Source organism: Gadus macrocephalus, chromosome 15 (assembly GCF_031168955.1).
Source record: "Gadus macrocephalus chromosome 15, ASM3116895v1".
Lineage (NCBI taxonomy): Eukaryota > Metazoa > Chordata > Actinopteri > Gadiformes > Gadidae > Gadus > Gadus macrocephalus.
Window position 1 is genome coordinate 21,909,471 of NC_082396.1, and position 22,750 is coordinate 21,932,220.

At 44.3% G+C, this 22,750-nt stretch overlaps 1 protein-coding gene across 2 annotated transcripts; it reads right to left on the reverse strand.

Moving 5' to 3' along the window:
- Positions 1–28: 28 nt before the first annotated feature.
- Positions 29–22,362, reverse strand: cdc5l (CDC5 cell division cycle 5-like (S. pombe)). 2 transcript variants are annotated; one of them, XM_060073685.1, is made up of 19 exons: positions 22,151–22,362; positions 21,256–21,359; positions 20,747–20,908; positions 19,392–19,519; positions 17,769–17,868; positions 17,546–17,672; positions 16,934–17,025; positions 15,749–15,893; positions 15,244–15,429; positions 14,621–14,769; positions 14,229–14,406; positions 13,752–13,916; positions 13,558–13,638; positions 9,195–9,446; positions 8,848–8,955; positions 3,408–3,497; positions 3,030–3,161; positions 676–756; positions 29–586 (listed from the first exon to the last, which is right to left on the reverse strand). In XM_060073685.1, exons 1-19 carry the CDS (start codon positions 22,193–22,195, stop codon positions 473–475), a joined length of 2,439 nt encoding a protein of 812 aa, XP_059929668.1. In that variant the 5' UTR covers positions 22,196–22,362; the 3' UTR covers positions 29–472. The 2 variants fall into 2 exon arrangements, with proteins under 2 accessions (XP_059929668.1, XP_059929669.1); XM_060073686.1 differs by lacking the exons at positions 29–586; positions 676–756 and adding an exon at positions 863–2,961 and having other exon boundaries at positions 2,996–3,161.
- Between the last annotated feature and the right edge of the window lie 388 nt (positions 22,363–22,750).

Sequence of the window (22,750 nt, forward strand, 5' to 3'; positions counted from 1 at the left end):
AACTAAACATTCATACAGTACAGGACAATTTGTCAAAAAGTAACTTTATTATCACTAGTACAGAATCCAATACCTCGACTGAGCATGCTCACAAAGCCTTGGATATCACTCGACAAATTACATTAGCGGCCACACACAGGTTCTAATCAGTCAGAAGATACATGTTACAGGAGCAAGAAATGTTGTCCCCATTGTTACTGTGAAGTTAGATGAGCAGTAAGAATGTCTGTATAAAGGCCACTGTCACATCGTTAGCTGCGGCCCAGTTATATAGACAAAATACCTGGACTCAAACACCAAGCCCAAGCAGGGTTTCCAGATTTCCCAACCAATCTGGCAACACTGCACCCAAATGACTTGAACTGTGCTGGAATGTGTGTAAAGGTAAAGCATGTTCTAGATCTGATACTAGATAGAATCAGCCCAAGGGTCACGTGTCGAGCCCGACACTAAAATGTGGGAGCGGGCCGAGTCAGTACTTCTGGGGGTTAGAGAGCACCGTCTCTCTGTCCATGAGAAGGTCTCCATATCTGTGCTGCAGCTCGCGCTCTCTCTCCATCTGCCTCTCAACGTCCTCCCGCAAGCCCTGAAACACGCATTCAGAGTGATGTATCATTCACGTTTAATAATGTTTTTCAAACTTAAACTGGAGTGTCAATGGCTGTTCATCCTCACCTCCTGTCGCCGGGGTATAGCCAGATCTTCCTGTTTCTTCAGCTGTGTGAAGGTCTGCAGCTCGGTCGCTGCCTGCTCCACCTAGTGGACATGCACAGAATAGCTTCAGCACCCAGTTTAATGTACTGTGCCTGGGATGGGTGGTATATCGATATTTGAGACATCGATTTTTTTCAAATGAGATATGGAACGAGACACTATCGTCAACATCGATAGTTCATTTGCGTTGATAACAGCGCATTTGCGCCCAAAAAACGTTCCGAGCCGGACCTGCCATTTCCTCACTCTGCTTCAGAGTCCTGCAGGGGTTTCTGCACCGACAGGTGACCCACACAATTTGGATGAAACGGGTGAAAAATGTACTTTGTCGGGTGCGGGTCGGACGCCTGAACAGTGCGGGTCAAAGGTGTGTTATCGTGGTGCGGAGATCCCGGTCATTCATTTCCCAATATTGCTCTGATTGCTAGATTTAACCTCGCCATCCCTGCTCAGTGCGGGGCTTTAGATTGCACTGAGTAGGGATGGCGCAGCATGCCTTTTTTTGCACAGCAATCTAAAGCACCACCCCACTGGTCGGAATGTAATTTACGCTACTGTCTAAACTAGGCCTGCAACTAACGATTATTTTAATAATCGATTTAATCAGTCGATAATTTTTTCGATGAATCGGATAACAAGAGCAACATTTATAATTGCAGCATCTTTATTCAAAAACTGAAGTGTAAAAACACCAGGTTATTGCTCCAACGTCCTGGAACTATTAAAACTAATATTTCGATGATAAAAAAATAAAAGATAAATGGGATAAACACAAAATACGTACAATGTATGATATACACATATATATATACACAGTATATAAGGGATGTATACGATTTTTAACCGGTTAATACTAACAGTTAAAAGTAAATTAAATCATCTTAATTTCTCAGATGACAGATCGTTAACTCTTATTGATACCACTATTGATACTTTTCTATTATTTTGTTGAAATAGAACTTGTATTATTGCTTTAATGCTGATAAGATGATCATAGCTCAAGAAAGGACTTTAAAGGGGTCATAATTCCATCTTTACTATATTATATATTGCCGGGAAAACAAGTTTCCGCCAAAATCTCAATTTCTTTTTTTTGTGTTACATTTGAACACATCTATCATATTACTGAGCTGACCTGAACACATCACATTTGACACTGTTTGCGACTTTCTTTTAAGCTAACTAGCACTATATCCTGCCGATTTTAAGATGGATTTAAAAACTGGATTACTATTTTTAACTGACGGGACTTTCTACACCGTCCTGTTGTGTGATTACTACCGCTGCTTTGAATGACTGTTTATTGATGCAAGCGGTGCCGACTCTGAGCCCGTCTGCACACCGTCTGAAGCAGCAACAGCTGACAGTTTTTGGTTGGACTAAAGCTCACTGCGCGTGCATGAACCATGAACCAACCTGTCGGCGGCTGGCTGTAAACTGTGCCACATTAATCGCGCAATTCAACGAATCAATGACAAAATTCGTTGCCAACGCTTTTAGGAATCTATTTTATCGATTCGTTGTTGCAGCCCTAGTCTGAACACTGGTCGGATGCGGTTTTAAGTATTGCGGGTACGGGCGGGTGCGGGTTTGCAAAATAAGTCCCGTGCAGTACTGTTTATCTCTCGCCATCCAGCTCTATCTCTGGGTTACACACTCTGCCCCGGCCCCACTCACTTCACTTTTTTTAAATCCCCTTCAGCGTGAAACATGAGTCTGTCAAACTCCTTTGCCACATCTTGCTCCAACTGTTTTTGACTGACTAATTATAAAATGTTTTGCTACCCTGGCCTAGACCCAAATTTAGGATTGAGTTTGCAATCACTGAGGCAGTTAAACAAGCACAGCAAGGCAGCAAGGCTGGGAATGAAAGGAAAGCGGCGCCCCGGATGTCGACTGACGAGTTGGAGCGCGGCAACGGCAACAATGTTATTGCGTCAACAAATAACGATATATACATTAAATCGACATTCTGCTTGAAGAAATGACTTTTGGTCCATATCAGGCAGCCCTATGCCTGGGGTAGAGGACTGGTACCTGCTACTGGTTTATTGTTATAGGACTGGGGTTACCCGCTACCGGTCTATAGCTAAAGGACTGGGGGTATCCGCTACTGGTCTATAGCTATAGGACTGGGGGTATCCGCTACTGGTCTATAGCTATAGGACTGGGGGTATCCGCTACTGGTCTATAGCTATAGGACTGGGGGTATCCGCTACTGGTCTATAGCTATAGGACTGGGGGTACCTGCTACTGGTCTATAGGTAGAGGATAGGGGTACCTGCTACTGGTCTATAGGTAGAGGATAGGGGTACCTGCTCCCAGAGCTCGTTGTGCTGCTTCAGAAGTCCCAGTGCTCTGGACTGGAAGCCTCCCAGCAGCACTTTGAGTTTCTTCTCCAGCTTGGCTGCTCTGCGGGCCTCCGCAGTCATGTGACCCCGGTTGACCTATCAGAGCAGAGGATCAACACCACGGCTCTATGTTATGAGTGGGCTGGTGACAGAGGATAAACACTAACATAAACTAACTCTAGTGTGTTGGTAAGTAGCTATAATTCAGTTTGATGGCTTCTTAAAGCAACACTTCAATCCAATATGTTTGACTGAATATGTTGCCCTTTCTCTTGATGATAAAAGGACCATCTTCATGCAACGCAAAATGTGAGAATATAAAACCGAAGTGTGGGTCTCTACCTCTAGTTTCTTCTCAAGGCTCTCAATGCGGTCCTTCTTGGAGGCCAGGTTAGCTCTGGTGTACCTGTTCTGGCCCGGGAGGTACAGCACCTACACAAGCAGAGGATATGAACGCATGATGTTGGATTAGTGTCAGCGTACTGGAAACAAAGTATGAGATGGGGCCGCCAGAAGAAAATTGTCATTCTGAGGGTTGAAGGAGAAGTCTAGTTGAATCAATACAGTCAACAGAAAGGTGAAGACGTTAAAGGTGGCATGAAAATCTCCCTTTATGAGGTTTTCTAAACATAAATATGAGTCCCCCTAGCCAGCCTATGGTCCCCCAGTGGCTAAAACTTGCGTTCGGTGTAAAACGAGCATTAGGTGTTCTGCTCGCCTTTGAAACAACGGAGGCTCAAGCGCGCTGATTTAGAATGTGGTCCCATATGTCGTCATAAAGGATCTAAGCTCCTCCCCTTTCTCTGCCTTGCCCGCCGAGAGAATCTGGGCCGCTAATAAGTCACGTCCGTGCGAGCGCCACTTGTGTGTGTGTGTGTGTGTGTGTGTGTGTGATTACACACACTGTAACGCAAGTGTTTGCTGTTGGTGTTATGGCGCATAACACGTCGGTTCTTTGACGTCTTGTATTTCCACAACGAGACTGTAGTTGGGGTTATCTCAGCCATGGTTGAGAAGGAATTGGGGGAAAGGAACTTTGGCTTTGACTCCCTGACGTACATGAACTGCGATATGCTATCTGCCAGCAGTTGCAACGAGGCACTGTCACAACAAAATTGTCCCGGGGGCGAAAATTGTACCGCTTACGTAATCTGCGTTCGAAAATTCCAAACCTGCCTGGCAACGGACCATCGCGTCGAACGATGACTTAGGGAGGTTCATGAACATTCACGCTCATTCATTGAGCGTCACAAGACAAAATTAAACAGTTAACAATTAAACATATTAAACACTTATTGCACAAATTACATTTATTAGCGTTTCTAACATTATATTTATATTGTATTTTATTGTTTAATCGCATTTAGCTAGTAAACTGAGTGTTAACACAAGCTAGCTAGACTGTGATACACTTTAAACACTCAGTTTACTAGCTAAATTCAATACAAATATAAAGTATAAACAAGTGTTTTCTGTATTATGAAACCTGCCTGGCAACGGACAATCGCGTCAAATGATGACGTAATGTTTCGAACGCAAATTACGTAGGCGGTACAATTTTCGCCCCAGGTACAATATGTGCACGCGGCACGCGGTTCTGTCTACTTCAGATTGATGTGGAAGAACCCGAAAAAGTCGTTTGTGATTCATAATAACGTCTGGAGGAGCTAATAGATAATAAAATGAATTCTGAAAAGTAAATAAGGTGTCACGTGGACTATTAGCACGATATATAATCCCCCTTAAACTGGGAAATGTGACAATATCACAATAACATTAGTAGACCAGGACTGGACGGTCGTAGCTCAAGTTAACTTAAAATATAGGCTGCCTGATGATAGATGTGTCGGTCTTCATAAAACAAAAACATCCCTAGTGCTCCTCATCGCATAGATACACCTATCTATTTTTGTTCAAGAATATCAGCGTATCAACATGGTCAGGAGTAAGTCGTGTGCACAGCCTGTTAATGTTAGGCCAGCTGCTGAGAATAAACGCTCAAATGTGATGTAGCTTTCGGTAGTCAAGGAAGTCCAGTCTGTTGTGAGGGCCACATATGCGGTTGCAAGTTGTGTTTTAAACTCGGCCTTCTTCCTCGCGGGTGGTTATGGTTGTTCTAGAGGGGATATTATACCCTGGCTCGATGTACTTTATTACCTCTCGAAATCCCTGTCTGTCAACAACATTTATCGGCAGCATGACCATGTAGTAACCATGTTACATATCCGCTGGGTAATTCCCTCTGCTTTCGTGGAGTCACATACCCTTCGTCCCAACACTGTGGTGATTGTAGGCTGAGAACCACTCGCTGCTCGAAGCACGGTTGAATGTGACGTATTTAGGTGGTAATTCAACGAAGTTGTGGCGTTGTTGTACTTTAAAATACTTCCACATATTGTGCATTTGGCGTCTTTGTCGTCATTAACCAACTTAAAGTGGTTCCATACTGCACTCCGTTTTGCCCTCTTCATCCTCTGTGTCCCGCTTCTCGTTTGTCTTGTCGTCAGAGCACTGCTTCTCTTGAGTTCCCGCTTGTGCGTCAAGTACGTCTGGCGTCAAGCACGCCCTCACGTGGACTGACGGGGAATTAAGGGTTCAGAACGCAATTAATTTATTTTAATCTAGTAATTTCTTATCGACAATTAATCGATTAATTGTTTGCATCCCTATATAATATAGATATCTATGTATCATGATATTATTTAGATATAGAGCTCCAGCTCCAAGTGTTGTACACTTCCTTGTTATTTGGATAACCGTTATGCTGATGGTGTTATGGCGCATAACCGGGAAGAGGGGGGTTATCTCAGCGATGGTTGAGAAATGAATTGGGGGAAAGGAACTTCGGCTTTGACTCCCTGAAGTACATGAACCACGACATGGAGGAGAAAGGGATTGTTGGCCGCGAATGTCTCCCGCTTGAGCCCCGCTTCCGAGGGACCACTGCCTCGGCGCTGCAGGAGGCGGTGGTGCCTAAGCGCTCCCTCTGCAGCGAGGCTCCGGCGGGAGACAACCGCGGTCAACAATTACGGGCAACAATCCCTTTCACCTCCATGGTTCAGTCTACTTCAGATTGATGTGGACGTGGAAGAACCAGAGACGTCGGAGATCCCGACGCGGCCGTTTGAGATTCCTAATATCGTCTGGAGGCTCACACAGCTTTTGGCCGTGACAATATATATTATATGATATAGATTAGGGCTGGGTATGGACCAAAAGTCATATCTCGATATCTTCAAGCAGAATATCGATACAAGATAAATATCGATATTTGTCGAGGGGGGGGGGGGGGGGGGGGGACAGCGCGCTCCGCGCAGATTTGTCATTACTATTTCTACCGTTCGGGAATTGAATACAGTTTGATGGTTGAATAAACCGTGGACTAGACAATGCCTCCGCCTCGTATTTGAGAACATTATAATATATAACATCACTGCCAAAAGCTGCCTCCGAAATATTCTGAATCGTAACGACTGCGTGGGGGGGGCGTTGCTACGTTACTTAATATTTTATGTTTGGGTCTCGCGGAGTAAAGCCCAGTTCAGACCAAAAATTCACCTTGCAACGGCTTGCAACTCGCAACTCCTTGCGACGAGACGGGCTGCGACGTTCTAAAACTGGGCCGTTCACACTGGCTGCAACGCACTGCAACGGGCTGCGACGCTAGGTGGTTTCCCTAGCAACTGTGAACACTCTGGCACAGAGAGCCGCAACAGCATCATTTGTGTAGGTTAGATTAGTTAGGTTTGCGATTAGTTAGGTTTGCGATTAGTTTTATTTTGCATGAGAGTAGGCTAGAGTTACTCTGTTTTGTCATTTTCCGGATATCGGATATTTCAATCGGATATTTTTATGCTGGAGTGGACAGTACGGTACCGGGACGGAGTAAGGCTGTGACGTACAAGTTGTTCTGTGCTGTGATTGGCTGAAGAGAAATAGTTAAATCGCCTCGTTCTAAAACTGGACCTTGCGATTTGACATGTTCAATCTCTAGCGACTCCTTACAACTCCTTGCGACTCCTTGCAACGACCCGTTCACACCGCCCCTGCAACGTTCTAAAACCGTCTCGTTGCAAGCCGTTGCAAGGGGATTCTTTGGTCTGAACTGGGCTTAAGAAACCTTGAAGTTACTGTGGAGTTACCGTTATTACTATACCTACCTACCGTTTCGATTTACAATTACTATTCCTACCGTTCAGAACAGAATAACAGTGTCATTTACTTGAGTCGCCCGTGGTCGACTCGCTCGTTGAAACGGGGATCCGTGTGTGAGCCACGGAATAACAGTGTCATTTACTTGCATTGGAGCAAATTCCGTGGCCACATGACGGACAATTTAAGTGATTCCGTGAGACCACCACAGACTTTGAGTTAAGCCCCTGCCGTGGTGAACTGTGGATCACACACAGATTGAAACGGGAATCTGTGTGTGTGCCACGGAATATCAGTGTAATTTACTTGCATTGGAGCAAATTCCGTGGCCACATCAGACAATTTAAGTGATTCCGTGAGACCACCACAGACTTTGAGTTAAGCCCCCGCCGTGGTGTACTGTGGCACACACAGATTGAAACGGGAATCTGTGTGTGCCACGGAATATCAGTGTAATTTACTTGCATTGGAGCAACTTCCGTGGACGCATCAAGGACAATTTAAGTGTTTCAGTGAGACCACCACGGGTTTTGAGTTAAGCGCCCGTGGTCGACTTGCTGGTTGAAACGGGGATCCGTGTGTGAGCCACGGAACATCAGTGTCATTAACTTGCAATGGAGCGAATTCCGTGGCCACATCAAGGAAATCGGCGTGTTTCCGTGATTATCCCACGGATTTCGAGTTAAGCGTCCGTGGTAATTTCACGGATTCCTGTGAGACCAGGTTGACATTATAATATATAATATCACGGCCAAAAGCTGTGTGCACCTCCGGAATATTACAACCCTTTGGTTGCTACAGTCTTTAAGCACTCTACAAATTACGTATTTTTGTAATTCGTCAGACACCTTATATCCAAACCATTTCCATACTATGGAGCCGTTGGTCTTTCGCTTGCAAACAAGCTCCTCGGAGCCGTTTGTGCAGGCGGACTCCATAGCCGTGTTCGAAATCGTTCCTCATCACGGATATAGTGCACTATATAGGGTGCGCCATTTTGTAGTGGTGTTCGATTTCTCAGTGGTATATTTCATGCACAATATAGTGCACTTAAAATACCCAATGAATAGTGAACGATTTCGAACACGGCTCATTTTTCGCGATTTCAAAAAGTGACGTGTCAGTGGAAGGGGAGGGGCAGAGACTGTGTGTGTGAGCCGGAGAGACATAAGCAGAGTTAAAAAATAGCAGGCGGCAGGCGCGGTTCGAAACTAGTGTTATTTGGAACAAATGTGCTGTAATTTCAATGCAAATTAAATTATATCGATATTGACGATATGGTCTCGTTTCATATCGCGTTTGAAAAAAACCTGATATATTTTAAATATCGATATATATCGCCCAGCCCTAATATAGATAATGATATTATTTAGCTGCTCAGGGCCACACCCTCAACGCCACCCTCCTCCTTGACCCACCTCTCTCCTCCTCATTTCCATTAAAGCTACAGACACCGAAAAATCGCATTTGGGGAAAGCTCAATGTGCGACTGGCTCGTAGTGGCTGTAATTCTGCACCACGGCTGAACTTCGGGAACGTCTTCAAATACTGTGTTTGGGGCCTACTAATATCTATATCAAAGCATCCATAAAGTAGCATGCCATGGGACCTTTAATGTAGCCATGTTTACCTGGCCGTAGCACTCCTCCCACACCTGGCTGTACGCCTCCATGCTGAGGTCTCCGTGGCTCATCCCTGACTTCACCACGTCCATCTCTGCTACCAGGAGACCTGAGGCCTACACATACAGACAGACAGACACAGTAAATAGCGAACATTTGCGAAGCGATATTTGAATACTATTCTGATTAAAAGTTATGAGGAGCAATGAATGCAGGGCCTGCATGAACATATGTGAACAGTATCTCAGGAACAGTACACTCCATTAATCTATCCCTAATTAAGTTCAATGAAACACTGAAAGGCCGGATTTAAGACACCGGTAAAAACAATCCTAATGATGGAGTGTAGGGTTACCTGCTCCATCTCCTCTGTGCTGATTGGCTTGTAGCTGTTCGACTCAAGGTATGCGATGTGAGAGGCGTTGTTGGATGCGGAGGCGGTCCCTCTGGACTTGAAGCGCTGCAGTTGGCTGGCTGAGGCAGTCGAAGGATGGTGCAGGCAGTCAAAGTGCAGCATGGTGATCATCTCTTGTTTGATCAACTCCTCAGCCAATTGGAGGTCAGAAAGGGGCTCAACGGAGGCGGGCCTAAGTACTGACTCATTGACCTGAGAGAAGAAGAAACATCACAAATAGTCACTTCATGTATCAGTCAGATGTTGAACATTATACTATAGTATCAGAGAGTAGAGCTGGGACGACTAGTCGACTTCAAAAATTCCTCGAATAATTTGCGTCGACGCGTCGCCTCCCACCCCCCCACTCTCACTCCAGGCGGTATATATGCACCAGAACGCTAGTCGCTAATCGTTTAAAGGATAATTCCGGTATTTTGATCATTGAGCCCCCTTTCTGGTTTGTTTAGGATGAAATAGAGTGGGTGACACCGAAATTTGAACTATTAGTCCTTTCTCTGGCATTTGGCTCATTTTGAATCGCTCCTGCCTGCTTCACAATGGTTGTCTGTGTGCATACACAAACCTGTCAACCGAGCAACCCTAAACGTTTGTTTTCAAAAATGTGCAAGTAACCGAGTGGTTAGTGGCATTCATGAAGTTTAAAAAAAATATATCGGCGCAATATATGGTTTCCATCCACAGGCCTCGACATTAACGGTTGCCCGCTTGCCCGGGGCAACCAAAAGTCATATTTGGGCAAGTTGAGATTGATTTCTGGTTGCCCGAACGGGCAAGTGGATTTTGGGTGGATGTTAATATAAAGGCTATTTATTCAAATGTTTTTAGAAACTGCAGAACAACCTTGTTTGCCGCAAAATAACACAAAATATAAGTATTTGCAATTGATCAGCGCGCCGTCTTCTCTTCTCTCGGAAAGCGAGTTAACAGACACGCTTCGCTTCAGTGCGAATATAGCCCCGCCTTCCGTCACTCGCAGTGCGTTCTCTGGCCGTGATTCGAAGGTGTTGGCTAAAGGTTAGCCTACAAAGCTAGCATCGCAAGTGCAGCGCCTCCGCGAACGGTTTAGGTAGAAGGAAAATGGAGTAGTGATGGAGGATTGCAGTTTGGAAGTACTTAGGATTGAGGCAAATTACCAAGGAAAGTCATATGCAAGAACACGGTTTTGGGTTTCATAACTGTGCACATGCACAGCAATAGCGATCTTTTTCATGAAATTGGACCCTCACAAACTATATATTACATGAAAGCTGAGCCTCCACTTATTCCAACAGTCCAAACCATATCATTCTGTGACTAAAACTCGCAAATAACAACTTAAGAAGAAACGTCCCCTTTTCTTTTAACAACCAAAAATGAAGTATTACCTTTGTGATTTTTGTCCACAAAGTTGATTCTGGTCGAATAAAACCACCATAAACAGATAACCCAGTGTCTGGGCCAAATTTTGCAACTAAACATGGTATTTTCAATCAATGAATAAGAGAAGGTTTCTTAGGAAATAGGTAAATTGCCTTCAATCAGAAGACATATTCTTCAGCGCAATCTAGTGGCCATATGTTTACTTGCGAGTGTTTGGCTTGGTGCATTCGAATATATTTGCCCTGAAATTTAAATAGAGGTGTCAAGTGTCAAAATTGTAAGATATCTACCTTTATTTGTGTCTCAGAGTAAGACATCGCTCCCAAATGATAACGACCAACTGATAATTATTTCAGGTGGAAATGTTATCTTCCACTTATGCTGTGTTCCATGGCTTTATTCCCTTTAACCAAGTATCCTCCCATTGAATATTTCACTTGCACAACAATCTTTCTTTTGGCACAAAGATGACATTATCGCCCTTGCAGTTGTGGAGATATACTCTATTTACTTTGGGTATGTTCTTTCCTGAAAAAAACGTTTCCCCTGATATCGAAAATGGTATAGAATATCGATATTTTTCCAGGTAGTGTCAAAGTTAGAAAATCCAGTATCGTGACTGACAACACTACTAGAAACGCGATTGTGATTATTCAGTTAGAGCTACAAGAAACGTGAAAGTTAAAAAAGACATATCTTTGCTACTACCTCTGACATTTAAGTACATTTGCATGAAATCATGAAGGTCTACATATAACTTGGCGATAGCTTTAATAGGTTGCAACCGTGGACTGAAATCACTTCAAGGCACGATGTGAACGCTCGATAAATAAGTAAACAAAGGGAAGTTTCTTATTTTTTAAAGCTAACATTCAGCTTCAGTCTGAGCTAGGATGATTTTTCTGAGCCCCCCCAAAACCAGGCCGCGTGCCTGGCAAAAAGAGGCCTGTTCAAGATTCTGATTATAATTTGGGCAAGTGAACATCACATTCGGGCAAGTTGAACCTGACCTGTACTTGCCCGATGGGCAAGTGCTTTTGAAACCTTAATGTCAACCCCTGATCCGTGTTAGTTGCTAATTGGAACTATTTCTTCAGATACCTCACAACCGCATATAAACTTCCGCACAAGGTCCCACTCCGTGCAGCACCTACTTTCGACTTCCGTCGGCATCTGCCTGCACTTCCCACAGGCACACCACCAATTTCCCGTGATCCTGGGGACCACTTCAGCCGGAGCTTCAGGCGCCTCAGTAGCCCTAGCCTCCATCTCACGTAGCTCCTCTTGGGTGAATACTGGTTCAAAACTATGTCCTCTGCCGTCAAACTCAAAATCGAGTGGGTCCTCCAGAAGCCACCTTTCACAATCCATTTTCAGTGATTTTCTATGTGATTTTCCCTAATCCGAGGTGCTCACGGTACAAGACTTCAAACCAACGTAAACAGCCCACCTTTCCGGTTCGGCAGAGTAATATCAACGTGCAGTAACGAGTCTTCCAACTGAAATCAACTGGCGATAAATGTGCAATAAAACACGACAGAAACCATATATTGCGCCGATATTTTTTTTTTTTAACTTCACGAATGCCACTAACCACTCGGTTACTTGCTCATTTTTTAAAACGAACGTATAGGGTTGCTGGGTTGACAGGTTTGTGTATGCACACAGACAACCATTGTGAAGCAGGCAGGAGCGATTCAAAATGAGCCAAATACCCGAGAAAGGACTAATAGTTCAAATGTCGGTGTCACCCACTCTATTTCATCCTAAACAAACCAGAAAGGGGGCTCAATGTTCAGAATACCGGAATTGTCCTTTAAATTCATAACAATGGCGGCGGCAAGCAGTGAGCACAGAGGCTCACAGAGGCTGGGAACACAGAGGCTCAGACAGCAAAAAAAAAAACACGTTAAAAACAAAAACACCCTGGAGCTCTGGTTCAGGATGGCAGCAAAACACCGTAAGTTCTGTTGATTTTTCCCCTTCCCCGCCCTGGAATGTTCGTTTATCAAGCAGTCGCAGTAGTAAACCAAAAATAAAAGTTAGTTTGTTTATTAATATTTGAATATATTCGAATATTTATTAATAATATTCAGACCATTAAATGTCTTCAGCAAGACCTATATGGTATAAAACTCGTCCAAAAGCCGAGCTCCGAGGGTGTTTACCAGCGTTGCTATGGGGACCGGTCTTGCGTGTTCCAACGGTTTATTAGCTATCTAATAAGCTGTCTAATCACTTCATTCACTGCCTCTTCCGTGGTCATTACAATATTATGAATAGACTTTGTCGGGTTCGGATTTTATACTCTGGTGAAAAGAGAACTTTTGTCACGTTATGTAGTTCTAGTCTAGCTGTTGACTGTCGAAATTCCACAATCTATCAACCAGTTCTAATTAGTAAACACACACTACAAGTTGACAATTTAAATTACATAAATCCTTTTTGAAGTTGAGGCTCTGAGGTGGCAGTATTAGTAAACTGTTATCAAATAGCATAACAACAACAATCATGCAGACTTATGCTATATAAAAAAATAAAATAATAATAATAATCGTTAGATTAATCGTAAAATTAGTCGTTAGATTAGTCGACTAATCGAAAAAATAATCGCTAGATTAATCGTTTAATCGTTTTAGAACGACAAATTAATATAATCACGTGTTATAGGAGCCTTCAATGTCATACTCTGAAAGACTAACCTATTGACAAAAACAACAAGATACGACACATACTAACTCAAGGTACGCTTGTGGAACTTCAACAATGATGCTGACGTGAGGTATGCTTCATCTGGTTCATATGGTCGTGTCACCACACGCACGCCATCGGGAACCAGAGAGCTTGGGAACCATTATGAGTTGCAGGAGTCGTTTGGGCAGTGTGGGTGGGGAGCGGACTTTGATCGATCTATCCAACGTTGGGCGTGTTGGTCACTCACCTCTGTGGGTCTTGGCAGATTCCTTCGCACCGGAGTGTGACGCAGCTTCAGCTCCTTCTCTCGCTCAAAGTCCCGCACAGCCTGCCACACACGCACACACACACTTTGAAAAGCATTGTTCACACTTTCAAATCAAAATGCGTGCATCTTGCACGTGTTTGACCATGTCCCAGTGCTCCTGAGGAGGTGACTACCTGCTTGCGGTTCTCCATGTCGCTAGCATCCTCAATGAACCCTGCAGGCGTCTCTGTGTCTTCCAGCCCACTCTCTGCATTTTCCGGAAGCACAATCTCAAAGTCGTTCTTGGGAACAGGAAGTGACATCAGGCCTTGCTTCAGCTGCTGTAGGCTTTCCCTCAGCTGTGGGGAGAGAGGCACAGTATGGGAAACAGGGCTCACTTCTATACTGACCAACCAGGGCAACTATTACCTGATTGATTCAGGCCCAACACTGAGGCTAAGGGGCTTCACTTCTCCACGTTTGAGGAAAATCCATTTCTTCTCTCTACTGCACTCTGTACAAATCTCAACTCCAGCACCTTTAAAACGTGTTTTTTGGGTGGCCATGGTTCCTAGCTTTAATAAGACTGAGGGGGGTGAGGGCATGACCAGGAACCAGGTGGTGCTCATGTTCCTAATGAGATTGAGGGCGGTGAGGGCGTGGCCACGTACCAGGTGTTTGGCGTACGCAGGGTCCGCAAGCTGCTCCTCACTGTTGATGTTGAGCTTGTCCCTTAAGGGCGTGCGGCTGGGGGTGGTCCCGGGGGTGAGGGCCCCACGGGGGGTCAGGCCCCCTGCGGCTCCGGCTTGGGGGGTCAGGCTTTCCGCCCCCTGGCTCTGACTTGGAGTTCTACAGAGATGGGGACATGACGCAAGATTATAGCTGCTCTCGGTTTACAACTCAAACCTTCTTTAATAATGCAGGTGAGACTGAAAGGCCAGGAACATAACCGGATGCACCAAGTCCTTCCTAAAACATTCAAACCCAACACCTAGTACAGAGAGACTGGCATTTCGTAGGGCGAGACACAAAACATCCCATAATAATCCCTGAGACAGTGTACCTGAAGGGTGTGGTGATGACGGTGTTGGGCGTCTGCACCTGCTGGCGCTGAGGGGTGGAGCCGCTGAAGTCGCTCTGGTGCAGCGGCGTGTTCAGGCCCCCCTTCAGGGGCGTGTCTATGTTTGTCAGAGCCATCAGGTTCTGGGCCTCCTACACACACACACACACACACACACACACAGGTTTAGTCCGGATCCTCAGGTTTAGTCCGGATCCTGAGGTACATAAGTACACTAGTTGGAAAGAAAGCAAAGACCTCAGCATGTGTACATGGGGGTTTGACATCAGCATGTGTACATGGGGGTTAGAGACCTCAGCATGTGCACATGGGGGTTAGACCTCAGCATGTGCACATGGGGGTTAGACCTCAGAATGTGTACATGGGGGTTAGACCTCAGCATGTGTACATGGGGGTTAGACCTCAGCATGTGTACATGGGGGTTAGACCTCAGCATGTGTACATGGGGGTTAGACCTCAGCATGTGCACATGGGGTTAGACCTCAGCATGTGTACATGGGGTTAGACCTCAGCATGTGTACATGGGGGTTAGACCTCAGCATGTGTACATGGGGGTTAGACCTCAGCATGTGCACATGGGGTTAACGGCGGGAAGGAGGACTGACCTGCATGATCTTGTCCTGGGCGGCCGGCGTGCGGGGAGTGCGGAGGCCCTGGTTGTTGGTCAGGTTGTACTCCGAGAGGAGGGCAGAGGAGGCAGAGTTGCCGCTCTCGCTCTCCTCCGCGGCCTGGCGGGCCGCCTCGCTGGCCACACCCACCTTCACAACCTCCTCAAGCTCCGCGTCGCTGATCTGAGGCATTCAGATAGGGACTGGTCTTTATACTGCCTCTGGCCATGATCACCTTCTCCAGTTTCATATACCAATTCCTATCCAACTTGCAGCGATAGCAGTACAGCACATTTAAAGAAAGTTATTTAAACCTTACATTTACAATGAAACACAGACAACACACATTTAATATTAAGTCCCTAAAAGCACATTACGGTTTTAGGGAACAAATAAATAACTTAGCGGGGAGGATTAATCCTCCCAATGGTCAAGCATGCATTGAAGATACTATTCTATGGTTGATCCATAGAGTTCTATATACGAGTTCCATCATGTCTACCTGCGGAGCCGGCAGCACCAGCTTAGAGCGCTTCTTGGTGAACTCTGCCACGCCGCTGGTCTGGATGATGGCAGATGGCAGGTCATTCTCCTTCTTCTTCTTGATCTTTTGCTTGTCCTTCTTCCTGTCCCGCTCCTCGCGCTCACTGCACACAAACCGCTTTAGTCCTCGCATACTGTTTTCATTATCCTCTGTTTAGCCTCAGTTTGTTTAGCTCAATGTTCTGCATGTTGTGTTAAGTGTGGGTGTAAATCAATTTGTAAAGCACATTTAAAAAACAGATGACCAAAGTGCTAAAAAAAAAAGAATAAATATTTAAAAAAGAATAATAAAACAAGTAACAATCATACATTTGAGACGACGATAATAACAGTTACAATAGTAATAATGACAGTAATAACAATAACAATGTTGGCTAGATGTTTCCACAATGCATTAAATCAATGTACATCAGGATCAAAAGACTAAAATATTAAATAAAGATGAGGTAAAAGAAGGTTATACTGAATTAAAGGCAATAGAGTAGAGTTTTAAGATTTGATTTAAAAATAGCTACAGAGGGGGACAATTTTATCCCCACAACAATTGAATTTTTGTGGGGACAGTGTGTACAGGTGGTACGTGTGGGGGGAGATTGTGTACAGTTAGTATGTATGGGGACAGTGTGTAAAGTTTACAGTTGGTCTGTGTGGAGACAGAGTGTGTACAGTTGGTCTGTTTGAGGACAGAGTGTGTACAGTTGGTCTGTGTGAGGACAGAGTGTGTACAGTTGGTCTGTATGGGGGGAGATTGTGTACAGTTAGTATGTGTGGGGACAGTGTGTAAAGTTTACAGTTGGTCTGTGTGGAGACAGAGTGTGTACAGTTGGTCTGTGTGAGGACAGAGTGTGTACAGTTGGTCTGTGTGAGGACAGAGTGTGTACAGTTGGTCTGTGTGAGGACAGAGTGTGTACAGTTGGTCTGTGTGAGGACAGAGTGTGTACAGTTGGTCTGTATGGGGGGAGATTGTGTACAGTTAGTATGTGTGGGGACAGTGTGATAAGTGTACAGTGTGGATCCGTGTGGGACAGAGTGCGTACAGTGGGGATCTGTGTGGGCCAGAGTGTGTACAGTGTGGATCTGTGTGGGACAGAGTGTGTACAGTGTGGGACAGAGTGTGTGCCGTGCGGATCTGTGTGGAGCTGACTTGCGTAGCTCTCCCTCCAGGTGCTGCTGGCGAAGCCTTTTAAAGTTTGGCTCCAGCGCATTGTACTCCTCCATGCTGGTGTCGTAGAAGCCCTACAGAGGAAACACAAGCCAGCATTAGAAAGACAGCTTGTTTATCCACACTGTGGATCCAAAACTACTTCGATCTCTCTTCTATATGGTGAAATTTGACAATCTAATCGTGTTCATTGTTTTGAGTAAATATTTGTGATAAAACAGGAGCATGCTCGACCTGTTCCACTGTATCTCCTTGTTTTCACAGAAAGGAGCTCAGTGTGCACTCTATTATAGCCGGGGGACTAGAGATGTTAGAATAATTCATACTGGAAGTTCAATATCCGAAAAAGCTCTAGGAGGAAAAAACAAAGCGGTCATCAAGACCAGACTTCACTTCCAATAAACCATCGGAATAAATGGCCATCACCTTGAGAGCTGAAAAGACACCAGCTGTGGAGACCCGGGCGGGGTCCTGGTGGTGTATAAAATGACCCGGGCATGGACCTTAAGGTTTTTAAAATGACCCGGGCAGGGTCCTGATGGTGTATAAAGTGACCGGCAGGGTCCTGAAAGGTGTTTAAAATGATGTGGTAACCTGGGCGGGTTTCTTCTGAAAGGGGATTTCGGCGTTGTAGTCGACCCCCCTCTTCTTCTTCCTCTTCTTCTGGACATCTATGCCTGCCGCCCTCAGCTCCCGTCGTTTCTGAAGTGCAGCCAGACGCCTGGTGGGAGGAACAACAGAGCAGTGGTGATGAGGCCCGTCAGACACCAGAGCCACTGGACTCCACAGTGTGTGGCGGGGGGCTTTAGGACGTTACCTGGCCTCCTCCAGCTGCTTCTCCCTGGCCTTCCTCTTGGCCTTTTTACCCTGGGTGTTGGCTAGCCTGGCCCGGGCTTCTGACAGCATCTCCAGCTCATCTGGGTTCATACAAACAATACAGTTAGGATACACCTCAGAAAGGTTCAACACAAAACAATGTCTTCAAAGAGCATACACAGTACCAATGTTCTGTGGATGATGTTTATGGTGGTCGTCTGTTGCTCGTTCTGAAGGTCGTTTTACATAACATGCCGTTTGTTTTACTGTCTGGTTCCAGGCAGTGTGCATTTAGTTTATGAATATAGTTGACGTCAGTTTTCTTCAACGACATGTTTACACTGACGAAAATGAGACGATAACCAAACAAAAATCTATTTATGACGACAAAAGCAATGACCAAATCTATTTACACTTTTGCCATATTTCTGGCGTTCTCTCACGACAGCATGCACTTTGGAATTGTCTATTTTCCATGTTTCAAACATTTTCTCAAATTCCTCTGAGATAGCAGATGCGGAGTGGGAGCCTGCGAACACCTAGGAGTGTAACACTAATTTTATCAAGTTAAAATCGTTGTCAATCCACTGTGCCGTGAGGCTAAGCATTCTCACAGGGCTAACATCCGAACTCAATATATCAGTTGTAAAACTGATGGCAGGGATGTCACGAGTCAGTAGCTCATAATTGTGTGTGGCCACAACGATGTACATATCGGGGAGACAGACGTCAACAAACTGACGACAACTGGGCAGTGTGTAGAGGGGCTCCATATACTCCATCAGGCTTCGAAACCCCACATTCCCCACAGCGGAGAAGGTTGGTCATCTAATGCGATGAACTCCATCACCTTGTAAGGTATCCCTTTAGCTTTGCCGACGTCCATGGGGAACTTTTTCCCTTTCTCAAATGCTGTGGTTATCGACTGGGCTTTCTTGGTGTCCAGTTTCTTTCTCTGTTTTTTATCAGCTTTCAGGTAATCGTTGTACACTTCTCAATGTCTGCTTTTCAAATGGCTGATGAGATTTGATATGTTAAAATGCTTGGTTGTAGTACCTCCTCTTGAAATGTCACTGGAACATGTCTTACAAACTGCATGTCGCTGATCTTTCTCCGAGACATTGAAATACTCTCACACGACCGAAATTTTCTTTCACTTTTATTTATAAACAAACCACACGTGCATCTGGAACTTACGTCATCATGCCTGAGGCGGGTCCAGCCAGTGGCCGTTAAGGGTGGTATTATTAGTAGCCTAGCACCAGTTGCATGTTCTCCGAAACGGCAAGTCAGACCGCAAATCACCAACACAACATTTAGCCAGCGCAAAATGTATATGACACAACAGATAAACATCGGCCACTGCCATTGGTGAATGTCATCTTATTTCCCGATAGGCCGATGGCAGTCAACAACCCGAATATCGGCCTTTGCAGATGTTCATCGGATAAAACGGTGCATCCCTACTTTACACTTGATGATATATCTAAACTAAAACAAACAATTCAGATGACTTAAAAATGACCAAAACTAAAATATTTTTTAATCAAAAGACTGACTAAAACTAAAACAGAACTTGCTGTCAGATGAACACTGGTTCAAGAAAATTTCTAGGTAGGCACACCTTCATCCATGTCCACCGGGTCGGGTCGGGCGGGCTTCGTCTCAGGGTTGGGGTCAATCTCTCCTGGTTTTAATTTGCGGGGGTCATCGCCACCCTCCTCCTCATTATCCCTCTGGGCAGCTTTGTCTCTGGAAATTAAACGGAAAAAAACTCAATCCTTTACACTCACCCACCACATAAAGGGAATACATGATCAGACAAATAAAACAGACAGGTGGGAGATCATGTTATGAGTTATTTAGTTATCAACAGACAGGTGGGATATGGGGTCAGAACAGTCTCATTAATAATGAATGCACAGAGAAGGATCCACAAATGTATTTTATGATTTATACATAAATTACTCTCTCAAATAAATTTCAATGCACACACAAATGTGTCTTGTTTAAATTAAATGTAATATAAATCCATAAATATATTTTCATCAAAACATATTTGGATGTCGTTATATTGACGCTTTTCATTTGTGATCTTGTTGTCATTTGTGTGTGAACTGGTTTGTATTTATATGTGAATTTTTTGAGACTCTCCTGATGTGGCTGGATTCACAAATGTATTTTTTCAACAAGGAACTCTCTGTAGCCAATCAGATGCCTCCCATGTTTTCAGCCAATCACATGACTGCAGTGACTGGGTTTTACATTGTCGGTGCCGTTTACTACTTTAACAGCACAGACAATCCCCAAACCTAGTCGAAACTAGATAGAAAAAGTGTAGTTCAAAACATGATGCAGCTTCGCCACCTAGAGATTGTTATCTACGATCATTAAAAAAAAAACATGTTATTTCCCATAGACATTTGACCGAGGGAACCGGGAGGCACGGAGGCTGGACTCAGAGGTAGGAACTGCAGTCATGTGAATGGCTGAAAATGAGGGAGGCATCCGAGTTCCTTGTTGAAAGCAATGGATTTGTGAATCCAGCCACGCCAGGAGTCTCAAAAATCCACACATAAATACAGTTCAGCTCACACACAAATGCAAACAAGTGTACAAATGAAAAGCGTCTTGTTATTTCAAGTTTAACAGTTTGTATATAAATGTAACATCCATACATTTTTGATGAAAATTGCAAATATTTTTTAAATTAACATATTTATGGATTCATATTACATTCAGTCAAAACAAGAAATTTGTGGGTGGATCAGAAATGTGTTTGTTTAACTTATTTTTGTTTATGGATTTATTTTACATTTATACATACCGATATCCAATTGTGTGTGCTTTGAAATTTATTTGTGAGGAGAGTAATTTATATATAAATCAAAAAATACATTTGTGAATCCTTCTCTGTGCATTCATTATTAATGAGACTGTTCTGACCCCATAGTGGGAGGCCATGTTATAAGTTCTTACAGGAGGTATTCGTAGTGCTCCAGGCACTGGGCAGCGGTACGTCCGATGATGGGAGCGATGGTTCTCCACTGGGTGGGCATCAGCTTGGCCAGATGAAGCAGCTTCTCCTCCTCCTCTCTGGACCACTCAGTCTTCTTGATGCTGGGGTCGAGCCACTCATACCTACAAACAGGGTGGGAACAGGAGAACCACTGAGGACACTGCATTGTCTCTCATTCTCTAGCCATTGTCGGTCTATCTTTTGGTATACTTATATTTATGCATGATATACTTTAGATTTGAATGACGGAAAGTGATTTGTAGAATTTTGATATCGTAATGTATTAAAGATCTCTCATTTGTAATATTTAATAACACAATCAATACCTTTAGTCTGCATGTCCATTGCCTTCTTATCAACCTACTTAACATACTGCCTGTACCTCACATATAAACAGTTTTATAAATATTTGATTATATGGTTGTTCTTATTAGAGACAACACTGGTTAGATGTTTTACAGACACTCACCATCTGGCCTTACACTGCTTGGCCGACTTGCGGTGCAGCAGCGACGCGATACGGGACCACTGGTTCTTCCCGTACTTCATCACCGCTGCCTTTAGGATCTCATCCTGGACGGAAACACAATGACCGGTAAGGTTTCATTTTGGACGTGCACAGGTTGGTGGTGTGTGAGGGAGCCACAGGGGTGTATATGGTTAGACACAATAAAAGTCAGGAACAACTTCTTGATAAAAAATATAATTGTTCATCATAAATCCCTTCCTCAATCGTACAAATAGGTTATGCATTCGTGCGTGGCACACAGTGACTACGAGCGGAAATCTAGCATCACGACCTTCTAGACCTTCTGTCCAGAAGTCAGTGAAGAATGAAGAGACTGAAGGCTTCATACTGATTGACAGAACATCGCACCTACATTATAAACGTTGATTTAGTGAAACCAAAAGCATACCGATACAAAGAGGATGACCCAAGCGGTCGCAGAGCTTCCATATCGGTCCGTTTATCCCCAATAAATACATCCGATACAACTACCAGTTCATGGACAGATACCTCTACCAGTTCAAGGACAGATACCACTACCAGTTCATGAACACTGAACAGATACCACTACCAGTTCATGGACAGGTAACGCTGAGTTGGTACTGTTCTATCATCATTGTATCTATCATCATCATGGAGATGAGGCTACAGGCGGCTTGTAGCTCCTTTAGATTCAGTCTGCATAATATTTGTTCAACTTAATTGCCATGCAGGTTTGTGCGTTATATCTTGGTGTGACAAAGAAAAATGTAATGGTGAAACTCAGCCAGCTTCCTTGGCTTAATGAAGCTGTAGGTTTTCATGCGTTAGCTTAAAATTAGCCTAGCGTTAGCTATGCGCTAGCCGTGTGACCCACCTCCGTGTTGCGCCACACGCCTCCTTTGATCATAATTCGCGGCATCTTGGCGGCGTGTTGTTCTCTTTCTTTAGGAACAATCCGTTATTTATCTTCAGATCAACACTTATTTTAAACGATCCGCAATCATAACATGAAGTACACCGACCAAGAACTAATGACGAAGTAACAAACGTGTTCCGACCGGAAATCGCCAACCGGAAATTATGTCATGAAGTTGAAAGTTCAAAAGCTTTATTTGTCCAACGTGTTGCCATATTAGAAAATTGCCTTTGATTGAAGGCAGTCTGTTCTTCAAAAGATTATGCAAAACGCTTTGCAAAAGATTTTGAAAAACGTTTTGAAAAAGATTTAGCAAAACGTTTTACAAAACATTTTGCAAACATCAGCCAATCGCGTCTGGGCGGGAACTACGTCACTTTCTCGTCAGACCAGCTGATCATCCACGACCTAGCTTGGTACTTGCTTTTCTATGCCTAGCATTGTGCCAGGTTTGACCAGAGCCCGTCTACTCATATTAGACATTCTCTGGTTTGACGTATATAGTAATATTTTGAAAATGGCGGAGAAGACTGTCCCGCAGCAGCTCTAGATGAGCGG